At 42.7% G+C, this 22649-nt stretch overlaps 1 protein-coding gene across 1 annotated transcript in view; it reads left to right on the top strand.

The window, feature by feature from the left end:
* The window catches only part of LOC106606155 (CUB and sushi domain-containing protein 3), a 492730-nt gene that overhangs the window by 223213 nt on the left and 246868 nt on the right, over nucleotides 1-22649 (top strand). The window contains 6 exon segments of the mRNA XM_045717778.1: nucleotides 670-796; nucleotides 2381-2483; nucleotides 2486-2585; nucleotides 4095-4286; nucleotides 8381-8519; nucleotides 16991-17115. Coding sequence (XP_045573734.1) covers nucleotides 670-796; nucleotides 2381-2483; nucleotides 2486-2585; nucleotides 4095-4286; nucleotides 8381-8519; nucleotides 16991-17115 — 786 coding nt within the window.

The raw sequence follows: 22649 nt of genomic DNA, 5'->3' as shown, positions 1-22649 counted from the left end.
GAGAGAGAGAGACAGAGAGAGAGAGAGAGAGAGAGAGAGAGAGAGAGAGAGAGAGAGAGAGAGATGTTGATGAGATGGCTTCCTTACCACTTCGATACCTGTTATGGTTCTGTTGTTAGATTATGTCATTTATCCAATAATGAAATGTGGATAGTTTGTCAGCGATGTTGATGATAACCAGGACAATAGCTGAGAAATTCATATGTGCAGTGGTGAGTCTCTCTCCCACAGACCAGGACCAGGCACATTTATATTTTCTGGACAGTCTTTTAAAGGTAATTAATGGCGTCATTAAGAGGCATAATTTAGGCGAAACACGTTTTGCATTTCTAAGTACTTTAGGTACTGTTGTCTACCGCACACCATTCCATTACCAGGTACAAGGAGAAAGGGGCTTTACTCCAGGCAAGGATTTACTAACTGCTAGTCATTTGTATTCAGATCTCTATTCTGTTTTTGTTTTCTCTGTGTTGAATAACTGGGAATAGTCTGATTTGAGAAGTCTGGCAGGTGTGTATGCATGTATTTTCTTTAATACATTTTCCCTCAAGGGAAATGTTCTGTTGTTTAGATGTTGGATGTTGACAAGGTCGGATGACCTGTTAGTGACCTGTTTTTGGTGTGTGTGTGTGTGTGTGTGTGTTTCTGTGTGCGTGTGTGTGCCTGCAGCGGAGTGTGGCGGTAGGTTCAAAGGTGAGTCTACAGGGCGCATCCTGTCTCCTGGATATCCCTTTCCTTACGACAACAACCTGCGCTGTACCTGGACCATCACAGTCAACTCTGGCAACATCGTCAGGTAGCTACTTCAAATATAGAATTGGAATTGAATATTATCTTCTTACCACAAAACTAATAGGCAAATTGGGGTACCCTTGTCTGGTACCATACAGAACAATTTCTAAATTAATTTCTTACAAAAGAGTCCTGCTGTTGTTTCAGATAACATCATGTCAAATATTTACTTACTTTGATTATTTCATTATGATTCATAATGCACAGTACGCATCAGAGTTTCCCTTAGCCGGTAATTGCCGGCTTTTGACTGATTAAAAAAATAAATAAGAAAAGCCGATAAGTAATTGTTGCAAGCCAAATTGAGTGGGAGAAAAAAAACAATCCCATTGCAAAACATTGCTTTGTATTCATTGTTGGAAATATCAGTCGATGGAAATACATTTGACCGGCATGCTTATCGGTCTATAGGTTAATTTGCAACATGTGTATAATTAAATTGGGGCGTGTGTATTTTCGTTAGTCATCATGTTTCTTATTTATCTCATGAGCACAGCATACAGAGCCTATTTTGATCTGATTATCACTTGTCAGACAGCTCCAGGTCCTGCAGCTCCTCAGCTCGTTGCTCCTGGCAATATCCGACCATAGAAACGCGCAAACAGTTATTTTATAAAGACTTCCTCATATGCCATTGTAACCAACATTTCTCTCCTGTTCTATTGTTTTTTTTTTTATAAGCGTTCTTTCATTTGTTCAGAAGTTAAAGACACAATCCTAGTCTTATTAGCAACCCATCCTAGTTGATGCATCTTTAGATCTCCCCCTCTTTCTTAGTTTATAACTGAGATCTCTGTCACATTTGAAACCGTTCACATCAGGGTGCGCTGTTAAGAATGGTGTTTTTCCCACGAATTGTATTTTAGGAAAATGTTTGAAAGTGATGTTTTATTGGTCAGCTTCATTACAGGAAGTTTTACACGTTCTATAAAGATGAATTACCATAATCTAAATATGATTTCTGTCATTCATTCTGAGTACCGTGTGATGGACAGCCTAATGGGTTACGCCAACCAAATGATTATGGGTCAGATAATTTACTAAAAATGTCCGGTAAATTAAAATCTTCCCAGTCACCTTGTCCGCCGGCACATTTTGCACAACGAAAACCCTGGTACTCATCTCCCTTTTTACCATGAAATTAAAATGAATTATTATAATTTTTTTTTAAATGGGGCATCCTTGTCTGTTACCTCACATATCAGTGCATTACAAAACATAGCCATCTGCATTTCCAGATATTGTTATTACTTAGTCAGAACCATGTAATTAAAGATTCAAAATACACAGTTGGTGACTGCCTGTAGAGGTACTGTATGCCTGTAGCCGCCTGACTGTGGACTTGGTTTGTCTCATCGGATCCCGGTCCTTCCCAACTAGCCCTCCAGTTCCTGGCACCAGTCAAATGGAGGATGTGAATAGTTTTCACATGGTTTGTCCTGCCAGACATAGGCGATAGAGTAAACAGAAAATGCACACAACCTCAAGCGAATACAAATAGAATATGAAGAATTTATGATTTGAAATTGGTGTTGTCTTGGCCAAATCTGTTTATGTTTCATCCGATTTAAATCCCTTCCTCCCTAAGCCTCCAGTTCCTGGCGTTCGACACGGAGGCATCTCACGACATCCTGGAGGTTTGGGACGGACCAGCAGAAAATGAGATGTCTCTGAGGGAGGTGTCTGGCTCCCCTGCTCCCCCGAGGGGATTCACAGCACCCTCAACGTCGTCACCATTCAGTTCCAGACTGACTTCTACATCACCAAGTCTGGCTTCGCCATCGACTTCTCAAGTGAGTGTTTCAAGAAAATACCTGTCCGTTTCTTGAGTGACAAGAAAGAATAGCATTTATTTATTCTATTTACCTTCAACTCTGTAATAGTTGGTCTCATATGAACTGGGAAGCCAACTGGTCTCATATGTCTGCTGCGTGTCCTTCAGCTGCAGTATAATGTCATGTCTGCTGTGTGTCCTTCAGCTGCAGTATAATGTCATGTCTGCTGTGTATCCTTCAGCTGTAGTATAATGTCATGTCTGCTGTGTGTCCTTCAGCTGTAGTATAATGTCATGTCTGCTGTGTGTCCTTCAGCTGTTGTGTAATGTCATGTCTGCAGTGTGTCCTTCAGCTGTTGTGTAATGTCATGTCTGCAGTGTGTCCTTCAGCTGTTGTGTCATGTCATGTCTGCTGTGTGTCCTTCAGCTGTTGTGTAATGTCATGTCTGCTGTGTGTCCTTCAGCTGTTGCGTAATGTCATGTCTGCTGTGTGTCTTTCAGCTGTTGTGTCATGTCATGTCTGCTGTGTGTCCTTCAGCTGTTGTGTCATGTCATGTCTGCTGTGTGTCCTTCAGCTGTTGTGTCATGTCATGTCTGCTGTGTGTCCTTCAGCTGCAGTATAATGTCATGTCTGCTGTGTGTCCTTCAGCTGTTGTGTCATGTCATGTCTGCTGTGTGTCCTTCAGCTGCAGTATAATGTCATGTCTGCTGTGTGTCCTTCAGCTGTTGTGTCATGTCATGTCTGCTGTGTGTCCTTCAGCTGTAGTATAATGTCATGTCTGCTGTGTGTCCTTCAGCTGCAGTATAATGTCATGTCTGCTGTGTGTCCTTCAGCTGCAGTATAATGTCATGTCTGCTGTGTGTCCTTCAGCTGTAGTATAATGTCATGTCTGCTGTGTGTCCTTCAGCTGTTGTATAATGTCATGTCTGCTGTGTGTCCTTCAGCTGTTGTGTCATGTCATGTCTGCTGTGTGTCCTTCAGCTGCAGTATAATGTCATGTCTGCTGTGTGTCCTTCAGCTGCAGTATAATGTCGTGTGCTGTGTGTCCTTCAGCTGCAGTATAATGTCATGTCTGCTGTGTATCCTTCAGCTGCAGTATAATGTCGTCTGCTGTGTGTCCTTCAGCTGCAGTATAATGTCGTGTGCTGTGTGTCCTTCAGCTGCAGTATAATGTCATGTCTGCTGTGTGTCCTTCAGCTGCAGTATAATGTCATGTCTGCTGTGTGTCCTTCAGCTGCAGTATAATGTCATGTCTGCTGTGTGTCCTTCAGCTGCAGTATAATGTCATGTCTGCTGTGTGTCCTTCAGCTGCAGTATAATGTCATGTCTGCTGTGTATCCTTCAGCTGCAGTATAATGTCATGTCTGCTGTGTGTCCTTCAGCTGCAGTATAATGTCATGTCTGCTGTGTGTCCTTCAGCTGCAGTATAATGTCATGTCTGCTGTGTGTCCTTCAGCTGCAGTATAATGTCATGTCTGCTGTGTGTCCTTCAGCTGCAGTATAATGTCATGTGCTGTGTGCCTCCAGGTTCAGTGGCGACAGCCTGCAGAGATCCAGGCATGCCTATGAACGGCAGTCGTAACGGAGAGGGGAGAGAACCAGATGACACGGTGACCTTTTCCTGTGATCCAGGATATGAGCTGCAGGGAGAGAGCAAGATCACCTGCATCCAGGTGGACAACAGATACTACTGGCAGCCCAGCCCTCCCAGCTGCATTGGTGAGGATTTACTACTGTACTGTACTGATCTATACTATACTGATCTATACTATACTGATCTATACTATACTGATCTATACTATACTGATCTACACTATACTGATCTACATTAAATTTAACTGGTTTATCAGCCCTCCCAGCTATATTGGTGGGGCTGTACATTAAATATAACTGGTTTATCAGCCCTCCCAGCTGTATTGGTGGGGCTGTACATTAAATATAACTGGTTTATCAGCCCTCCCAGCTGTATTGGTGAGGCTGTACATTAAATATAACTGGTTTATCAGCCCTCCCAGCTGTATTGGTGGGGCTGTACATTAAATATAACTGGTTTATCAGCCCTCCCAGCTGTATTGGTGGGGCTGTACATTAAATATAACTGGTTTATCAGCCCTCCCAGCTGTATTGGTGAGGCTGTACATTAAATATAACTGGTTTATCAGCCCTCCCAGCTGTATTGGTGGGGCTGTACATGAAATATAACTGGTTTATCAGCCCTCCCAGCTGTATTGGTGGGGCTGTACATTAAATATAACTGGTTTATCAGCCCTCCCAGCTGTATTGGTGGGGCTGTACATTAAACGCTACAGGGAATATAACTTTGGTTGTTCTGTTTGCATCGGAAGGGGTTTGAAAGACAGGCTCCTGGAAATTGAAGGAGGGGTTATTCTGTATAACATCACGACGAGAGTTATTCTGTCCTCAGGCTGTATCAGCGAGCCTTTAAATGTCAGGTCTTCCTTCTAAAAGAGGTCTTCTGACCTCACTGGGACTTCCTGGATAAATAAAGGATAAATCAAATAAAAACATCTATGATAAAATAATATATATATATATATATTACTACTAGGAATATAACTGTGTTTATTCTGCGCACCTTTCTGCAATAGTGGGGCTTTAAAAGGTCCTTTTTCAACCCAGTTTTGGTGAATCCCTGAGGATTTGGTTGAGAAAGGCTGCTGCTAATGAAACACTACAGGGGATAAAACAGGGGTCAGTCTACTAACTGTATTAATGAAACACTACGGGGGATATAACAGGGGTCAGTCTGTCCTACTAACTGTATTAATGAAACACTACAGGGGATATAACAGGGGTCAGTCTACTAACTGTATTAATGAAACACTACAGGGGATATAACAGGGGTCAGTCTACTAACTGTATTAATGAAACACTACAGGGGATATAACAGGGGTCAGTCTACTAACTGTATTAATGAAACACTACAGGTGATATAACAGTGGTCAGTCTGTCCTACTAACTGTATTAATGAAACACTACAGGGGATATAACAGGGGTCAGTCTACTAACTGTATTAATGAAACACTACAGGGGATAAAACAGGGGTCAGTCTGTCCTACTAACTGTATTAATGAAACACTACAGGGGATAAAACAGGGGTCAGTCTGTCCTACTAACTGTATTAATGAAACACTACAGGGCATATAACAGGGGTCAGTCTACTAACTGTATTAATGAAACACTACAGGGGATAAAACAGGGGTCAGTCTACTAACTGTATTAATGAAACACTACAGGGGATATAACAGGGGTCAGTCTGTCCTACTAACTGTATTAATGAAACACTACAGGGGATAAAACAGGGGTCAGTCTACTAACTGTATTAATGAAACACTACAGGGGATATAACAGGGGTCAGTCTGTCCTACTAACTGTATTAATGAAACACTACAGGGGATATAACAGGGGTCAGTCTGTCCTACTAACTGTATTAATGAAACACTACAGGGGATATAACAGGGGTCAGTCTACTAACTGTATTAATGAAACACTACAGGGGATAAAACAGGGGTCAGTCTGTCCTACTAACTGTATTAATGAAACACTACAGGGGATAAAACAGGGGTCAGTCTGTCCTACTAACTGTATTAATGAAACACTACAGGGGATATAACAGGGTTCAGTCTGTCCTACTAACTGTATTAATGAAACACTACAGGGGATAAAACAGGGGTCAGTCTACTAACTGTATTAATGAAACACTACAGGGGATATAACAGGGTTCAGTCTGTCCTACTAACTGTATTAATGAAACACTACAGGGGATAAAACAGGGGTCAGTCTACTAACTGTATTAATGAAACACTACAGGGGATATAACAGGGTTCAGTCTGTCCTACTAACTGTATTAATGAAACACTACAGGGGATATAACAGGGGTCAGTCTACTAACTGTATTAATGAAACACTACAGGGGATATAACAGGGGTCAGTCTGTCCTACTAACTGTATTAATGAAACACTACAGGGGATATAACAGGGGTCAGTCTACTAACTGTATTAATGAAACACTACAGGGGATATAACAGGGGTCAGTCTGTCCTACTAACTGTATTAATGAAACACTACAGGGGATAAAACAGGGGTCAGTCTACTAACTGTATTGGTGACACGTACAAATTACACCCTACTAGGGATATTTTCTAGTTTTATTATTCTGTCTGAAAACCACCGGTATGATTAAAGGGGTTAACAGTACCAAGACATATTAAACCACCGGTATGATTAAAGGGGTTAACAGTACCAAGACATATTAAACCACCGGTATGATTAAAGGGGTTAACAGTACCAAGACATATTAAACCACCGGTATGATTAAAGGGGTTAACAGTACCAAGACATATTAAAACCACCGGTATGATTAAAGGGGTTAACAGTACCAAGACATATTAAACCACCGGTATGATTAAAGGGGTTAACAGTACCAAGACATATTAAACCACCGGTATGATTAAAGGGGTTAACAGTACCAAGACATATTAAACCACCGGTATGATTAAAGGGGTTAACAGTACCAAGACATATTAAACCACCGGTATGATTAAAGGGGTTAACAGTACCAAGACATATTAAACCACCGGTATGATTAAAGGGGTTAACAGTACCAAGACATATTAAACCACCGGTATGATTAAAGGGGTTAACAGTACCAAGACATATTAAAACCACCGGTATGATTAAAGGGGTTAACAGTACCAAGACATATTAAACCACCGGTATGATTAAAGGGGTTAACAGTACCAAGACATATTAAACCACCGGTATGATTAAAGGGGTTAACAGTACCAAGACATATTAAACCACCGGTATGATTAAAGGGGTTAACAGTACCAAGACATATTAAACCACCGGTATGATTAAAGGGGTTAACAGTACCAAGACATATTAAACCACCGGTATGATTAAAGGGGTTAACAGTACCAAGACATATTAAAACCACCGGTATGATTAAAGGGGTTAACAGTACCAAGACATATTAAACCACCGGTATGATTAAAGGGGTTGACAGTACCAAGACATATTAAACCACTGGTATGATTAAAGGGGTTAACAGTACCAAGACATATTAAACCACCGGTATGATTAAAGGGGTTAACAGTACCAAGACATATTAAACCACCGGTATGATTAAAGGAGTTAACAGTACCAAGACATATTAAACCACCGGTATGATTAAAGGGGTTAACAGTACCAAGACATATTAAACCACCGGTATGATTAAAGGAGTTAACAGTACCAAGACATATTAAACCACCGGTATGATTAAAGGGGTTAACAGTACCAAGACATATTAAAACCACCGGTATGATTAAAGGGGTTAACAGTACCGTGACCAAGACATATTAAACCACCGGTATGATTAAAGGGGTTAACAGTACCAAGACATATTAAACCACCGGTATGATTAAAGGGGTTAACAGTACCAAGACATATTAAACCACCGGTATGATTAAAGGGGTTAACAGTACCAAGACATATTAAACCACCGGTATGATTAAAGGGGTTAACAGTACCAAGACATATTAAACCACCGGTATGATTAAAGGGGTTAACAGTACCAAGACATATTAAACCACCGGTATGATTAAAGGGGTTAACAGTACCAAGACATATTAAACCACCGGTATGATTAAAGGGGTTAACAGTACCAAGACATATTAAACCACCGGTATGATTAAAGGGGTTAACAGTACTGTAACCAAGACATATTAAAACCCCTACATTGTGTTGTACTGTATGCTTTGAACATGGTGTGTGTGTGTGTGTGTGTGTGTGTGTGTGTGTTTCTCCAGCTCCCTGTGGAGGTAATGTAACGGGATCATCAGGATTCATCCTCTCTCCCAACTTCCCCCTCCCCTACCCGCACAGCAAAGACTGTGATTGGCTGATCGCTGTCCACTCAGACTACGTCATATCGCTGGCTTTTATCAGGTAAGGAATGAATGAATGAATTAATGAATGAATGAATGAATAAATAAATGAATGAATAAATGAATGAATGAATAAATGAATGAATGAATGAATAAATAAATGAATGAATAAATGAACGAATGAATGAATGAATAAATGAATGAATGAATAAATGAATGAATGAATGAATGAATAAATAAATGAATGAATAAATGAACGAATAAATGAATGAATGAATGAATGAATGAATGAATGAATGAATGATTCCTTTCAGGTAATCTTCTGAACTGAAACACACCAGAAAGAGGAACAGCTGAGAGCAGAGGGTGTCTGCAGTGTGTTAGCGATCGCCTGCTGGGTGTTGATGAACTGTGGGTGGATTCAACATGTAGAATCATCAGGAAATTAAAGTGACATTTGACAGCCGATGTTACTGTGGTCTGGTGTTCCTCTCTACTGGTATCTGAGTCTGGTTCCTCTCAGGGTTTCTTCCTTTCATGGAGGTGATGGCCTTGGTATCTGAGTCTGGTTCCTCTCAGGGTTTCTTCCTTTCATGGAGGTGATGGCCTTGGTATCTGAGTCTGGTTCCTCTCAGGGTTTCTTCCTTTCATGGAGGTGATGGCCTTGGTATCTGAGTCTGGTTCCTCTCTGGGTTTCTTCCTTTCATGGAGGTGATGGCCTTGGTATCTGAGTCTGGTTCCTCTCAGGGTTTCTTCCTTTCATGGAGGTGATGGCCTTGGTATCTGAGTCTGGTTCCTCTCAGGGTTTCTTCCTTTCATGGAGATCCTTGCTCTTTCTATTGGGGCTCTGGGCGGCGTTATTGGAAGCCACTTTCTGAAAACTATTCTTTTGAAAACGTCTTTATCATAGTTTTTGAAAAGGAAAAGTTTTGTCTTGCTAGACACTGCTGATAGAGTCAACAGGAAATACAGCATCATTTTAATTTGGTTTGTCCTTGTCACGTCCTGACCAGTAAAAGGGGTTGTTTGTTATTGTAGTTTGGTCAGGGCGTGGCAGGGGGCGTTTGTTTAGTGTGTTTCGGTTTTTTTGGGGGGCAATGTTCTATTTAGTCTATTTCTATGTTCAGGGTTTTTGGTTTGGCCTTCAATTAGAAGCAGCTCTTCTCCGTTGCTTTTAATTGGAGGCCATATTTAAGTAAGGGGTTTTTGTCACTGTGTTTGTGGGTAGTTGTTCCGTGTATAGCGTGTTGCCTTACAGGACTGGCTTCGTTGGTGTTTGTTATTTTGTTCAGTGTTCACGTTGCCTTCTAAAATAAAAGAAGATGAATATACACATTCCGGCTGCGCTTTGGTCTAATCCATACGACGAACGTGACAGTCCTGCTAGATACTGCTGATAGTCAACAGGAAATACAGTATCATTTTCGTTTGGTTTGTCCTGCTAGATACTGCTGATAGAGTCAACAGGAAATACAGTATCATTTTCATTTGGTTTGTCCTGCTAGATACTGCTGATAGTCAACAGGAAATACACACAACCTCACGGGAACACTGAAGAATAGGAAGAAGTTATGATTTGAAATTGGTGTTGTCTTGATTTAATTATCCCAAAGCTATTACCATTTTTGTCATAAAAGCCAAAGATTAGAAATAACAGGCTTCTCTCTCAGTGAGACATTTGATATACAGCAATAGAACGATATGAAATGTCTGCTTCACACTACATTACCAGGGCCATTTGGGAGCAGTTCTTCCTACATGATGTTGCAACAATTCAATCTCTCTCTCTCTCAATCTCTCTCTCAATCTCTCTCTCTCTCTCAATCTCTCACTCACTCAATCTCTCTCTCAATCTCTCACTCACTCAATCTCTCTCTCAATCTCTCTCTCTCTCTCTCTCTCTCTCTCTCTCTCTCTCTCTCTCTCTCTCTCTCCTCTCTCTCCCACTACCTCTCCCCTCTCTCTCCCCTCTCTCTCCGCTCTCTCTCGCTCTCTCTCGCTCTCTCTCTCTTTCTCACCAGACCTCTTCAGGGAGTTCTTCCGTTCGTCATTCTATCTGTGTCTGAGATGCAAGAAGCTGAAATGGTTTACTAATGCTTCTCAGACTCTCAAATCAAAACGCCAATGTATATATTGAAAGGCTCTTGTACAGTGCGTCACACATTTCAACACTGCTGAAATAAAAACTATTGAAACCATAAGGTGCTAGAAAGCTCTCGTTCAGTACATCCCCACATTAAAACTTTTCTGACATAACCCTTTCTTGTTGATTTGAAGTGATATGAATAGTCCCAGGATGCACTGTAACCACAACACCTTGGGCCCTGGTCTAAAGTAGTGCACTACATAGGGAATAAGTCATTTTCTAAAGTACTGCACTACATAGGGAATAGGACCCTGGTCTAAAGTAGTGCTCTATATAGGGAATAGGACCCTGGTCAAAGTAGTCCACTACATAGGGAACCGGGCCCTGGTCTAAAGTAGTGCACTACACAGGGAATAAGGTGTCATTTAGGACTCAGACACCTTGACTCAATGTTATCCGGCGAGGACAGAGATGGCCGCCTCGCCTTCGCGTTCTTAGGAAACTATTCGAAATTGGTAGATTACTTGTTAGATATTACTGCACGGTCGGAACTAGAAGCACAAGCATTTCACTACACTCGCATTAACATCTGCTAACCATGTGACCAATAACATTTGATTTGATTTGATTTAGTCTTGGCATGGTTCTCCTGTCTACAGCCTTCACATACTGTATGTCTCATGACATGGTTCTCCTGTCTACAGCCTTCACATACTGTATGTCTCATGAGATGGTTCTCCTGTCTACAGCCTTCACATACTGTATGTCTCCATGACATCGTTCTCCTGTCTACAGCCTTCACATACTGTATGTCTCATGAGATGGTTCTCCTGTCTACAGCCTTCACATACTGTATGTCTCATGACATCGTTCTCCTGTCTACAGCCTTCACATACTGTATGTCTCATGACGTGGTTCTCCTGTCTACAGCTTTCACATACTGTATGTCTCATGACGTGGTTCTCCTGTCTACAGCTTTCACATACTGTATGTCTCATGACATGGTTCTCCTGTCTACAGCCTTCACATACTGTATGTCTCATGACGTGGTTCTCCTGTCTACAGCTTTCACATACTGTATGTCTCATAAGATGGTTCTCCTGTCTACAGCCTTCACATACTGTATGTCTCATGACATCGTTCTCCTGTCTACAGCCTTCACATACTGTATGTCTCATGACGTGGTTCTCCTGTCTACAGCCTCTCAGGTCTCGTGGTGTTTGGGGAATGTTGTGCAGTTTTCAATTCAGGATGGCTGCATGGTGACAGGGAGAGCCCAGTCCAGCTGGTGCTAGCCTCACTGTGTGTGTGTGTGTGTGTGTGTGTGTGTGTGTGTGTGTGTCGTGGGGTGTTGTTTCCCATACAGACTTGGACCAGCTGGTGTAAGCCTCTCCCTGACAAATGAGATTGTGTTTGTTAACCGTGTTCTCTGTCCACCTGCTGAGTTTGACGTGTGTGTGTGTGTGTGTGCGCCCACGTACTGAGTTGGAGCACCATGTCTTAGGCGGCTGTGTGTGTGTGTCCACCTGCTGAGGTGACTGCATTAAAAGCCTCTCATCAAATTACCTGCATGATTAACGGCTAAAGATCTGAGACACTGATATACTGCTTGTAGAAATGGGTTGTAGTTATAGATCTGATATACTGCTGGTAGAAATGGGTTGTAGTTATAGATCTGATATACTGCTGGTAGAAATGGGTTGTAGTCATAGATCTGATATACTGCTGGTAGAAATGGGTTGTAGTTATAGATCTGATATACTGCTGGTAGAAATGGGTTGTAGTTATAGATCTGATATACTGCTGGTAGAAATGGGTTGTAGTTATAGATCTGATATACTGCTGGTAGAAATGGGTTGTAGTTATAGATCTGATATACTGCTGGTAGAAATGGGTTGTAGTTATAGATCTGATATACTGCTGGTAGAAATGGGTTGTAATGGACTACAGGAGGACTTCATCCAATCTTAGGATGACACTGATATAAACCAAGGAGGAGACAGCAAATGTAAATGACAATGATTATTATGACCAAGATAATGATATGGATTATTATGACCAAGATAATGATATGGATTATTATGACCAAGATAATGATATGCATTATTATGACCAAGATAATGACATGGATTATTATGACCATGATAATGATATGGATTATTATGACCATGATAATGATAAAAAAGTAATCTAATGAACAGGGAATGTGATTCTATTTTACTTCTCATTCTCAATCTACACTGAACAAAAATATAAACACAACATTAAACAATTTCAAAGATTTTACTGAGTTACAGTTCATATAAGGAAATCGGTCAATTGAAATAAATTAATTAGGCCCTAATCTATGGATTTCAAATGACTGGGAATACAGATATGCTTAAAAAAAGGTAGGGGTGTGGATCAGAAAACCAGTCAGTATCTGGTGTGACCACCATTTGCCTCATGCAGCGTGACACATCTCCTTCGCATAGAGTTGATCAGGATGTTGATTGTGGCCTGTGGAATGTTGTCCCACTCCTCTTCAGTGGCTGTGCGAAGTTGCTGGATATTGGCTTAAACTGGAACATGCTGTCGTACACGTAGATCCAGAGCATCCCAAACATGCTCAATGTCTGGTGAGTATGCAGGCCATGGAAGAACTGGGACATTTTCAGCTTCCAGGAATTGTGTGCAGATCCTTGCAATATGGGGGTCGTGCATTATCATGCTGAGACATGAGGTGATGGCTTATGCCTGTCCACACCATAACCCTGTCCATAGCATAACCCTGCCCATACCATAACCCTGCCCATACCATAACCCTGCCCATACCATAACCCTGTCCATACCATAACCCTGTCCACACCATAACCCTGTCCACACCATAACCCTGTCCACACCATAACCCTGCCCATACCATAACCCTACCCATACCATAACCCGTACCATAACCCTGCCCATACCATAACCCTACCCATACCATAACCCTGTCCACACCATAACCCTGTCCATACCATAACCCTGCCCATACCATAACCCTGCCCTACCCATAACCCTGCCCATACCATAACCCTACCCATACCATAACCCTACCCTACCCATACCATAACCCTGCCCATACCATAACCCTGCCCATACCATAACCCTACCCATACCATAACCCTGCCCTACCCATACCATAACCCTGCCCATACCATAACCCTGCCCTACCCATAACCCTGCCCATACCATAACCCTACCCATACCATAACCCTACCCTACCCATACCATAACCCTTCCCATACCATAACCCTGCCCATACCATAACCCTACCCATACCATAACCCTACCCATACCATAACCCTGTCCATACCATAACCCTGTCCATACCATAACCCTACCCATACCATAACCCTGTCCATACCATAACCCTACCCATACCATAACCCTGTCCATACCATAACCCTGCCCTACCCATACCATAACCCTGTCCATACCATAACCCTGCCCATACCATAACCCTACCCATACCATAACCCTGTCCACACCATAACCCTGTCCATACCATAACCCTGCCCATACCATAACCCTACCCATACCATAACCCTGTCCATACCATAACCCTACCCATACCATAACCCTGTCCATACCATAACCCTGCCCTACCCATACCATAACCCTGTCCATACCATAACCCTGCCCATACCATAACCCTACCCATACCATAACCCTGTCCACACCATAACCCTGTCCATACCATAACCCTACCCATACCATAACCCGTACCATAACCCTGCCCATACCATAACCCTACCCATACCATAACCCGTACCATAACCCTACCCATACCATAACCCTGCCCATACCATAACCCTGCCCTACCCATAACCCTGCCCATACCATAACCCTACCCATACCATAACCCTACCCATACCATAACCCTACCCATACCATAACCCTGCCCATACCATAACCCTACCCATACCATAACCCTGCCCATACCATAACCCTGCCCATACCATAACCCTGCCCATACCATAACCCTACCCATACCATAACCCTGCCCATACCATAACCCTGTCCATACCATACCATAACCCTGCCCATACCATAACCCTGTCCATACCATAACCCTGCCCATACCATAACCCTGTCCACACCATAACCCTGTCCATACCATAACCCTGCCCATACCATAACCCTGCCCTACCCATAACCCTGCCCATACCATAACCCTACCCATACCATAACCCTACCCATACCATAACCCTGCCCATACCATAACCCTGCCCATACCATAACCCTGCCCATACCATAACCCTGCCCATACCATAACCCTGCCCTACCCATACCATACCATAACCCTGTCCTACCCATACCATAACCCTACCCATACCATAACCCTGCCCTACACATACCATACCATAACCCTGTCCATACCATAACCCTACCCGTACCATAACCCCACCGCCATCCCATGGGGAACTCTGCTCACAACGTTGACATCAGCAAACCGCTCGCCAAGACAACACCATACACGCTGTCTGCCATCTGCCTGGTACAGTTGAAACCGGGATTCATCTGTGAAGAGCACATTTCTCCAGCGTGCCAGTGGCCATGGAAGGTGAGCATTTGCCCACTGAAGTCGGTTAGGATGCAGAACTGCAGTCAGGTCAAGACCCTGGTGAGGACGACGAGCCTGCAGATGAGCTTCCCTGAGACGGTTTCTGACAGTTTGTGCAGAAATACTTCGGTTGTGCAAACCCACAGTTTCATCAGCTGTCCAGGTGGCTGGTCTCAGACGATCCAAATCAAATCAAAGTTTATTTGTCACGTGCGCTGTATACAACAGCTTTAGACCTTACAGTGAAATGCTTACTGACAGGCTCTAACTAATAGTGCAAAAAAGGTATTAGGTGAACAATAGGTAAGTAAAGAAATAAAACAACAGTAAAAAGACAGTGAAAAATAACAGTAGAGAGGCTATATACAGTAGAGAGGCTATATACAGTAGAGAGGCTATATACAGTAGAGAGGCTATATACAGTAGAGAGGTTATATACAGTAGAGAGGCTATATACAGTAGAGAGGTTATATACAGTAGAGAGGCTATATACAGTAGAGAGGTTATATACAGTAGAGAGGCTATATACAGTAGAGAGGCTATATACAGTAGAGAGGCTATATACAGTAGAGAGGTTATATACAGTAGAGAGGCTATATACAGTAGCGAGGCTACACACAGACACCGGTTAGTCAGGCTGATTGAGGTAGTATGTATATGTAGATATGGTTAAAGTGACTATGCATATATGATGAACAGAGAGTAGCAGTAGCGTAAAAGAGGGGTTGGCGGGTGGAGGGACACAATGCAGATAGCCCAGTTAGCCAATGTGCGGGAGCAGTGGTTGGTCGGACCAATTGAGGTAGTATGTACATGAATGTATAGTTAAAGTGACTATGCATATATGATAAACAGAGAGTAGCAGCAGCAGGATGTGAAGGTCCTGGGCTGGCGTGGTTACACGTGGTCTGTGGTTGTAAGGCTGGTTGGACGTACTGCCAAATTCTCGGCTTATGGTAGAGAAATGAACATTCAATTCTCTGGCAACAGCTCTGTGGACATTCCTGGAGTCAGCATGCCAATTGCACACTCCCTCAAAACTTGAGACATCATTGGCATTGTGTTTTGTGACAAAACAGCACATTTTAGAGTGGCCTTTTATTGTCCCCAGCACAAGGTGCACCTGTGTAATGATCATTCGGGTTTAATCAGCTTCTTGACATGCCACACCGGTCAGCTGGATGGATTATTTTGGCGAAGGAGAAATGCTCACTAACAGGGATGTAAACAAATGTGTACAATAGTTTTTTGAGAAATACTTTTTTTTTGTGCACATGCAACATTTGTGTATTTTTTATTTCAGCTCATGGGACCAACACTTTTCATGGGACCTCTTCCCTCCCCCTCCTCCCTCCCCCTCCTCCCCTCCTCCCTCCCCCTCCTCCCTCCCTCTCCTCCCTCCCCTCTTCCCTCCCCCTCCTCCCTCCCTCTCCTCCCTCCCTCTCCTCCCTCCCCCTCTTCCCTCCCCCTCTTCCCTCCCTCTCCTCCCTCCCCCTCTTCCCTCCCCCTCCTCCCTCCCCCTCTTCCCTCCCCCTCTTCCCTCCCTCTCCTCCCTCCCCCTCTTCCCTCCCCTCCTCCCTCCCTCTCCTCCCTCCCCCTCCTCCCTCCCCCTCTTCCCTCCCTCTCCTTCTCTCTCTAAACGTCCTATATGCTTTCCTGTAATATCTCATTATGTTGTAGACTGTTAGTCAGCATTTAAGTGTTCATACTGACACTTTCTCCTCATGTTTTCCAGATTTTTCTGCTTCCCTGTGCAGCTGTGGCAGCAGGAAATACTGTTTGCTGATTCCAGTTTCTGCTGCGTAGCTGTATGTATTTCCCCAGGTAGCGTGACCTGGAAGTCATATTGATGTGTTGGTGTTTTCACAGCACCGTGCGGAGGCCGCTCGACAGGGTTAGAGGGGACCGTCCTGTCCCCAAATTACCCCCGTAATTATACCCAGAGTCTGACCTGCGTCTACCACATCTTTGTCCCCGGGGACTTTGGTAAGCATCCCCTCTCGCTCCCTCCCTCTCTTTATCTCTCCCTCCCCTCTCGGTCTCTCTCTCTCCTTCTCTCTCTCCTCCCCCCTCTCTCTCCTTGTCTCTCCCTCCCCCTATATCTCTCTCTCCTTGTCTCTCCCTCCCCCTATATCTCTCTCTCTCTCTCTCTCTCTCTCTCTCTCTCTCTCTCTCTCTCTCTCCCTCCCCCTCTCCCTCTCCCCCCTCTCTCTCTCTCTCCTTCTCTCCCCTCTCTCTCTGTCTCTCTGCAGTTTGTGCTGCTGTCTCATAACGTTCTATAAACCATGGTTGCTGTTGTTCAGCTACTGTAGGTAATGTAGTGAACTCATGTAGTGAACTGCAACAGAATGGTGTGGCGTTTCTACTGTATATGTGGCATTACTAAGGAAGTGGAGGCGTTCTGCTTTACAGGAAACACAAGACAATAGTTTAACTCCAATCCAGTGTGTTATAACGACTGACTCCACCTCACATTACCAAGATGTGATCATTCAGGATCCGTACAGGAAGCGTTATCAGAAACCACGGCGGTTATTGTCTCCTATACATGTAGCTACATTTCCAGCAACAAAATGGTGGTTCTACGTTGGTTTTACTAACGAGGTGGAGGAATTTGTGTCTCAGGAGAAACAGAAGCTGATCTGTGATATAACTGGCCACACATTACCCACTCAGAGAACATTTGGATATTCAGGATAAAGCGAAAGAAAAAAACTAAACCCACAACAGGTCAAGTGAAGGGTCAAACACAAACTGGTCTACTAATGAGGTGGAGGAAGAGTCTCAGGAGAAACACAGGGTTATCCCTTGCCAGCTACAGTACTGTGAGATGTCGGCTAACTGACCCCAGGTTACCGACCTACAGAAGATTTGGTCAATCAGGATGAGGCCAGAAACCATTATCAGAAACCATGGAGATTATGGTCTCCTCCATGTTAACAACAGAGTTGTCTTTCTATATGGTTTTACTAATAAGACAGAGGGACTCTGTCTCAGAGAACAACAGGGCTGGTTTTACTAATAAGACAGAGGGACGATGTCTCAGAGAACAGGGCTGGTTGTCCTAATAAAGCAGAGGGACGATGTCTCAGAACAACAGGGCTAGTTTTATTAATAAGACAGAGGGATGATGTCTCAGAGAACAGGGCTGGTTGTCCTAATAAGACAGAGGGACGATGTCTCAGAGAACAGGGCTGGTTTTACTAATAAGACAGAGGGACGATGTCTCAGAGAACAGGGCTGGTTTTACTAATAAGACAGAGGGACTGTGTCTCAGAGAACAACAGGGCTGGTTTTACTAATAAGACAGAGGGACGATGTCTCAGAGAACAACAGGGCTGGTTTTACTAATAAGTGAGATGGACAATGTCTCAGAGAACAACAGGGCTGGTTGTCCTAATAAGACAGAGGGACGATGTCTCAGAGAACAACAGGGCTGGTTGTCCTAATAAAGCAGAGGGACGATGTCTCAGAGAACAACAGGGCTGGTTTTACTAATAAGACAGAGGGACGATGTCTCAGAGAACAACAGGGCTAGTTGTCCTAATAAGACAGAGGGACGATGTCTCAGAGAACAACAGGCTGGTCCGTATCTTCAGTAGAGAGTCATTTCACTGACACCCTCACATTACCCACCAGAGAAAGTTGGGATTATTATGATCAGGTCAAACTAAATAGATGTTAAAGAATGGAAACATGCACAATATGTAATGGAGGAAGCAAACACCAAATCCCTCCAGGAAGAAGATAAACAAACCAACTAAAATTCCTATTGGGCGTACTGATATCCATAATGCAACGCTACAGTACATCGTTAACTATCTTACAAACTTCTCCTCAATTGGACGTGGTATTCCATGGACTTCCTGATACCCAAAATGCAACACTACAGTACATCGTTAACTATCTTACAAACTTCTCCTCAATTGGACGTGGTATTCCATGGACTTCCTGACACCCAAAATGCAACACTACAGTACATCGTTCATTGTCTTACAAACTTCTCCTCAATTGGACGTGTTCTTCCATTTTATTTTATTTGATTTAATTTCTGCCTTATTATCAATCCCTGTCACTAAGTGGCCCTGAATTGATGAGATGATTGAAGTTATGTCCTCGTATCGAGCCAGGGGGACATTTTCTGAAGAGCACCATGATTATTACCCAGACTTGAATTCATCTCCGGTTTGACAAGCCGTCTTGACAGTTAGAATCCTTTTGTTGCCATCTTCCACTACTCAGGGACTCAGACACACCGTGTGTCCTAAATGCCACCCCAAGCCCCCCCCTACATAGTGCACTACTTCTAATAAGGGTCCATAGGGTGCCATTTGAGACGCTACCTTCCACAGGGTTTTTAAATCAACGCTCCATTTCGACATGTCTTCATGGCTGCTGACTAAACTGCTCAGAATGCTGACAAATGGCTTAACGGAGCATGAGGCTCTGGGTAAAAACCTCTCCCTACCTGTGACAATATATCATATCCCTTTACAACAGCCATGGACTATGTGTGTTGTCTACGTCCCAAATGGCACCTTATTCTGTATTTAGTGCACTATGAAGGGCGTAGGGTACCATTTAGGACTCGGGACAAGTATCTCGCTACATCTCGTTACAACTCCCGCAGGGTAGTGCATCAGGGATGGTGGCATACATCTATGACAGATGACCTCCCTGATGTGTCTTGGCCAAACAGAAACTTGAAGACAGGGTCGCATCCCGAATTGAACCCGATTCCCTATTTAGTGAATTACTTTTGACCAGAGGGCCCTGGTTGAAAGGAGTGCATTAAATAGGGATAAGGGTGGCGTTTGGGTCGTGTCCTCGGTCTGGATGCATTGGTCTCAGCTGGGCTGGCAGAGAAAGGTCAGGCTAAAATACCACCTCATAAATTCAGGACCACTCAGAGGGTTGATAACAAGTACATTTAGAAATTGTTGCTGTTGTTGTTGGTGTTGGTGTTGTTGGTGTTGTTGTTGTTGATGTTGTTGGTGTTGCTATTGCTGATGTTGTTGGTGTTGTTGTTGTTGTTGTTGGTGTTGTTGTTGCTGGTGTTGATGTTGTTGATGTTGTTGTTGATGTTGTTGCTGGTGTTGTTGATGTTGTTGCTGGTGTTGTTGATGTTGTTGCTGGTGTTGCTGATGTTGTTGTTGTTGCTGGTGTTGTTGTTGTTGTTGTTGTTGATTTTGTTAGCCAACAGAAACAGAGTAAACAGCCGACAGACAATAACACACTTATGCTGGTATTAATGTGTTGTTGCTGATGTTAGCCATATGAATTGTATTTGTCTAATAGGGTCCATAGAAAAACACACTGCCAGCTAATGTTCTTATGCTAATGTCATTGATGGTGTTTGCATGACAGAAAGCAAGGCGAGTCTTTGATGGCTAATGGTTTTCATCCATGCTGCTAATGTGCTCTGTATAGTAGATACAGGAGGGGCACCCTATTACGTATATAGTGCACTACTTTTATATATGGGCTCTGGTCAAATGTAGTGCACTATACAGGGAATAGGGTGCCATTTGGGATGTATCCTATATAACACTACTGACAGACTGATAGACTAGACATGGTGTTATACTATTATAACACTACTGACAGACTGATGGACTGTACTCACTATTATACTATTATAACACTACTGACAGACTGATGGACTGTACACACTATTATACTATTATAACACTACTGACAGACTGATGGACTGTACATGCTGTTATACTATTATAACACTACTGACAGACTGATGGACTGTACACGCTGTTATACTATTATAACACTACTGACAGACTGATGGACTGTACACACTATTATACTATTATAACACTACTGACAGACTGATGGACTGTACATGCTGTTATACTATTATAACACTACTGACAGACTGATGGACTGTACACACTATTATACTATTATAACACTACTGACAGACTGATGGACTGTACATGCTGTTATACTATTATAACACTACTGACAGACTGATGGACTGTACACACTATTATACTATTATAACACTACTGACAGACTGATGGACTGTACATGCTGTTATACTATTATAACACTACTGACAGCCTGATGGACTGTACACGCTGTTATACTATTATAACACTACTGACAGACTGATGGACTGTACACACTATTATACTATTATAACACTACTGACAGACTGATGGACTGTACATGCTGTTATACTATTATAACACTACTGACAGACTGATGGACTGTACACACTATTATACTATTATAACACTACTGACAGACTGATGGACTGTACACGCTGTTATACTATTATAACACTACTGACAGACTGATGGACTGTACATGCTGTTATACTATTATAACACTACTGACAGACTGATGGACTGTACACACTATTATACTATTATAACACTACTGACAGACTGATGGACTGTACATGCTGTTATACTATTATAACACTACTGACAGACTGATGGACTGTACATGCTGTTATACTATTATAACACTACTGACAGACTGATGGACTGTACACGCTGTTATACTATTATAACACTACTGACAGACTGATGGACTGTACATGCTGTTATACTATTATAACACTACTGACAGACTGATGGACTGTACATGCTGTTATACTATTATAACACTACTGACAGACTGATGGACTGTACACACTATTATACTATTATAACACTACTGACAGACTGATGGACTGTACACGCTGTTATACTATTATAACACTACTGACAGACTGATGGACTGTACATGCTGTTATACTATTATAACACTACTGACAGACTGATGGACTGTACATGCTGTTATACTGTTATTATGCAATCAGTACTTATAGTGCACTACTTTTGATCTGGTCCCATAGGGCTCTGGCCAATTTAGTGCACAATAAAGGGAATAGGGTGCCATTTTGGACACAATCTGTTTGGAGTTTCTATATTCTGTCATGTCCATACTAGATACATTAGTTATAACATTAGAAGGAGTTTATTTATTAAAAACCGTCCATCCACAGCCAACCATGCTCATATGTATGCAGCACTTTGCATTTTTCATTTATTTTGAATATCATTACAGTACAGTGGACGTCTCTGTTTGTCCTTTTATCTTTAATTACTCTGTCAAAAATTATGTTTACTGTCATATTTCAAAACAATAGCCTTTTCTGCTTTTCTAAGAGATGAATTATCCACGGTAGACAAACTAAGCCTTGGGCATCCCAAGTCCCACAAACATGGAAAACATACTGCCTGGCTCTCTAGGTCTCACCGTTTCTTTACAAGGACAGTTCGTTGACTAACTTTCGTTTAGTTAGAGTTAAGAAAAATAGGAAACTCATTCTTATCTGTGGTCCAAGTGGAAAACATATGCTGTATGCTGGAAGACAGTTTTTTTTAGTTGTTATTGTTGTGGTAAAGCCTGTAATGAAATGTTGTGTAGTCTACTTTTCACTGGAATGTTTATGCCCTGTGATCTTGAAGGCTTATAGGCCACGTTTTCTCCCTCAGTGGCAAAGCTAACGT

This window comes from Salmo salar, chromosome ssa05 (assembly GCF_905237065.1).
Source record: "Salmo salar chromosome ssa05, Ssal_v3.1, whole genome shotgun sequence".
NCBI classification, from domain to species: Eukaryota; Metazoa; Chordata; class Actinopteri; order Salmoniformes; family Salmonidae; genus Salmo; species Salmo salar.
This window is presented reverse-complemented; position numbering and strand designations above follow the sequence as displayed.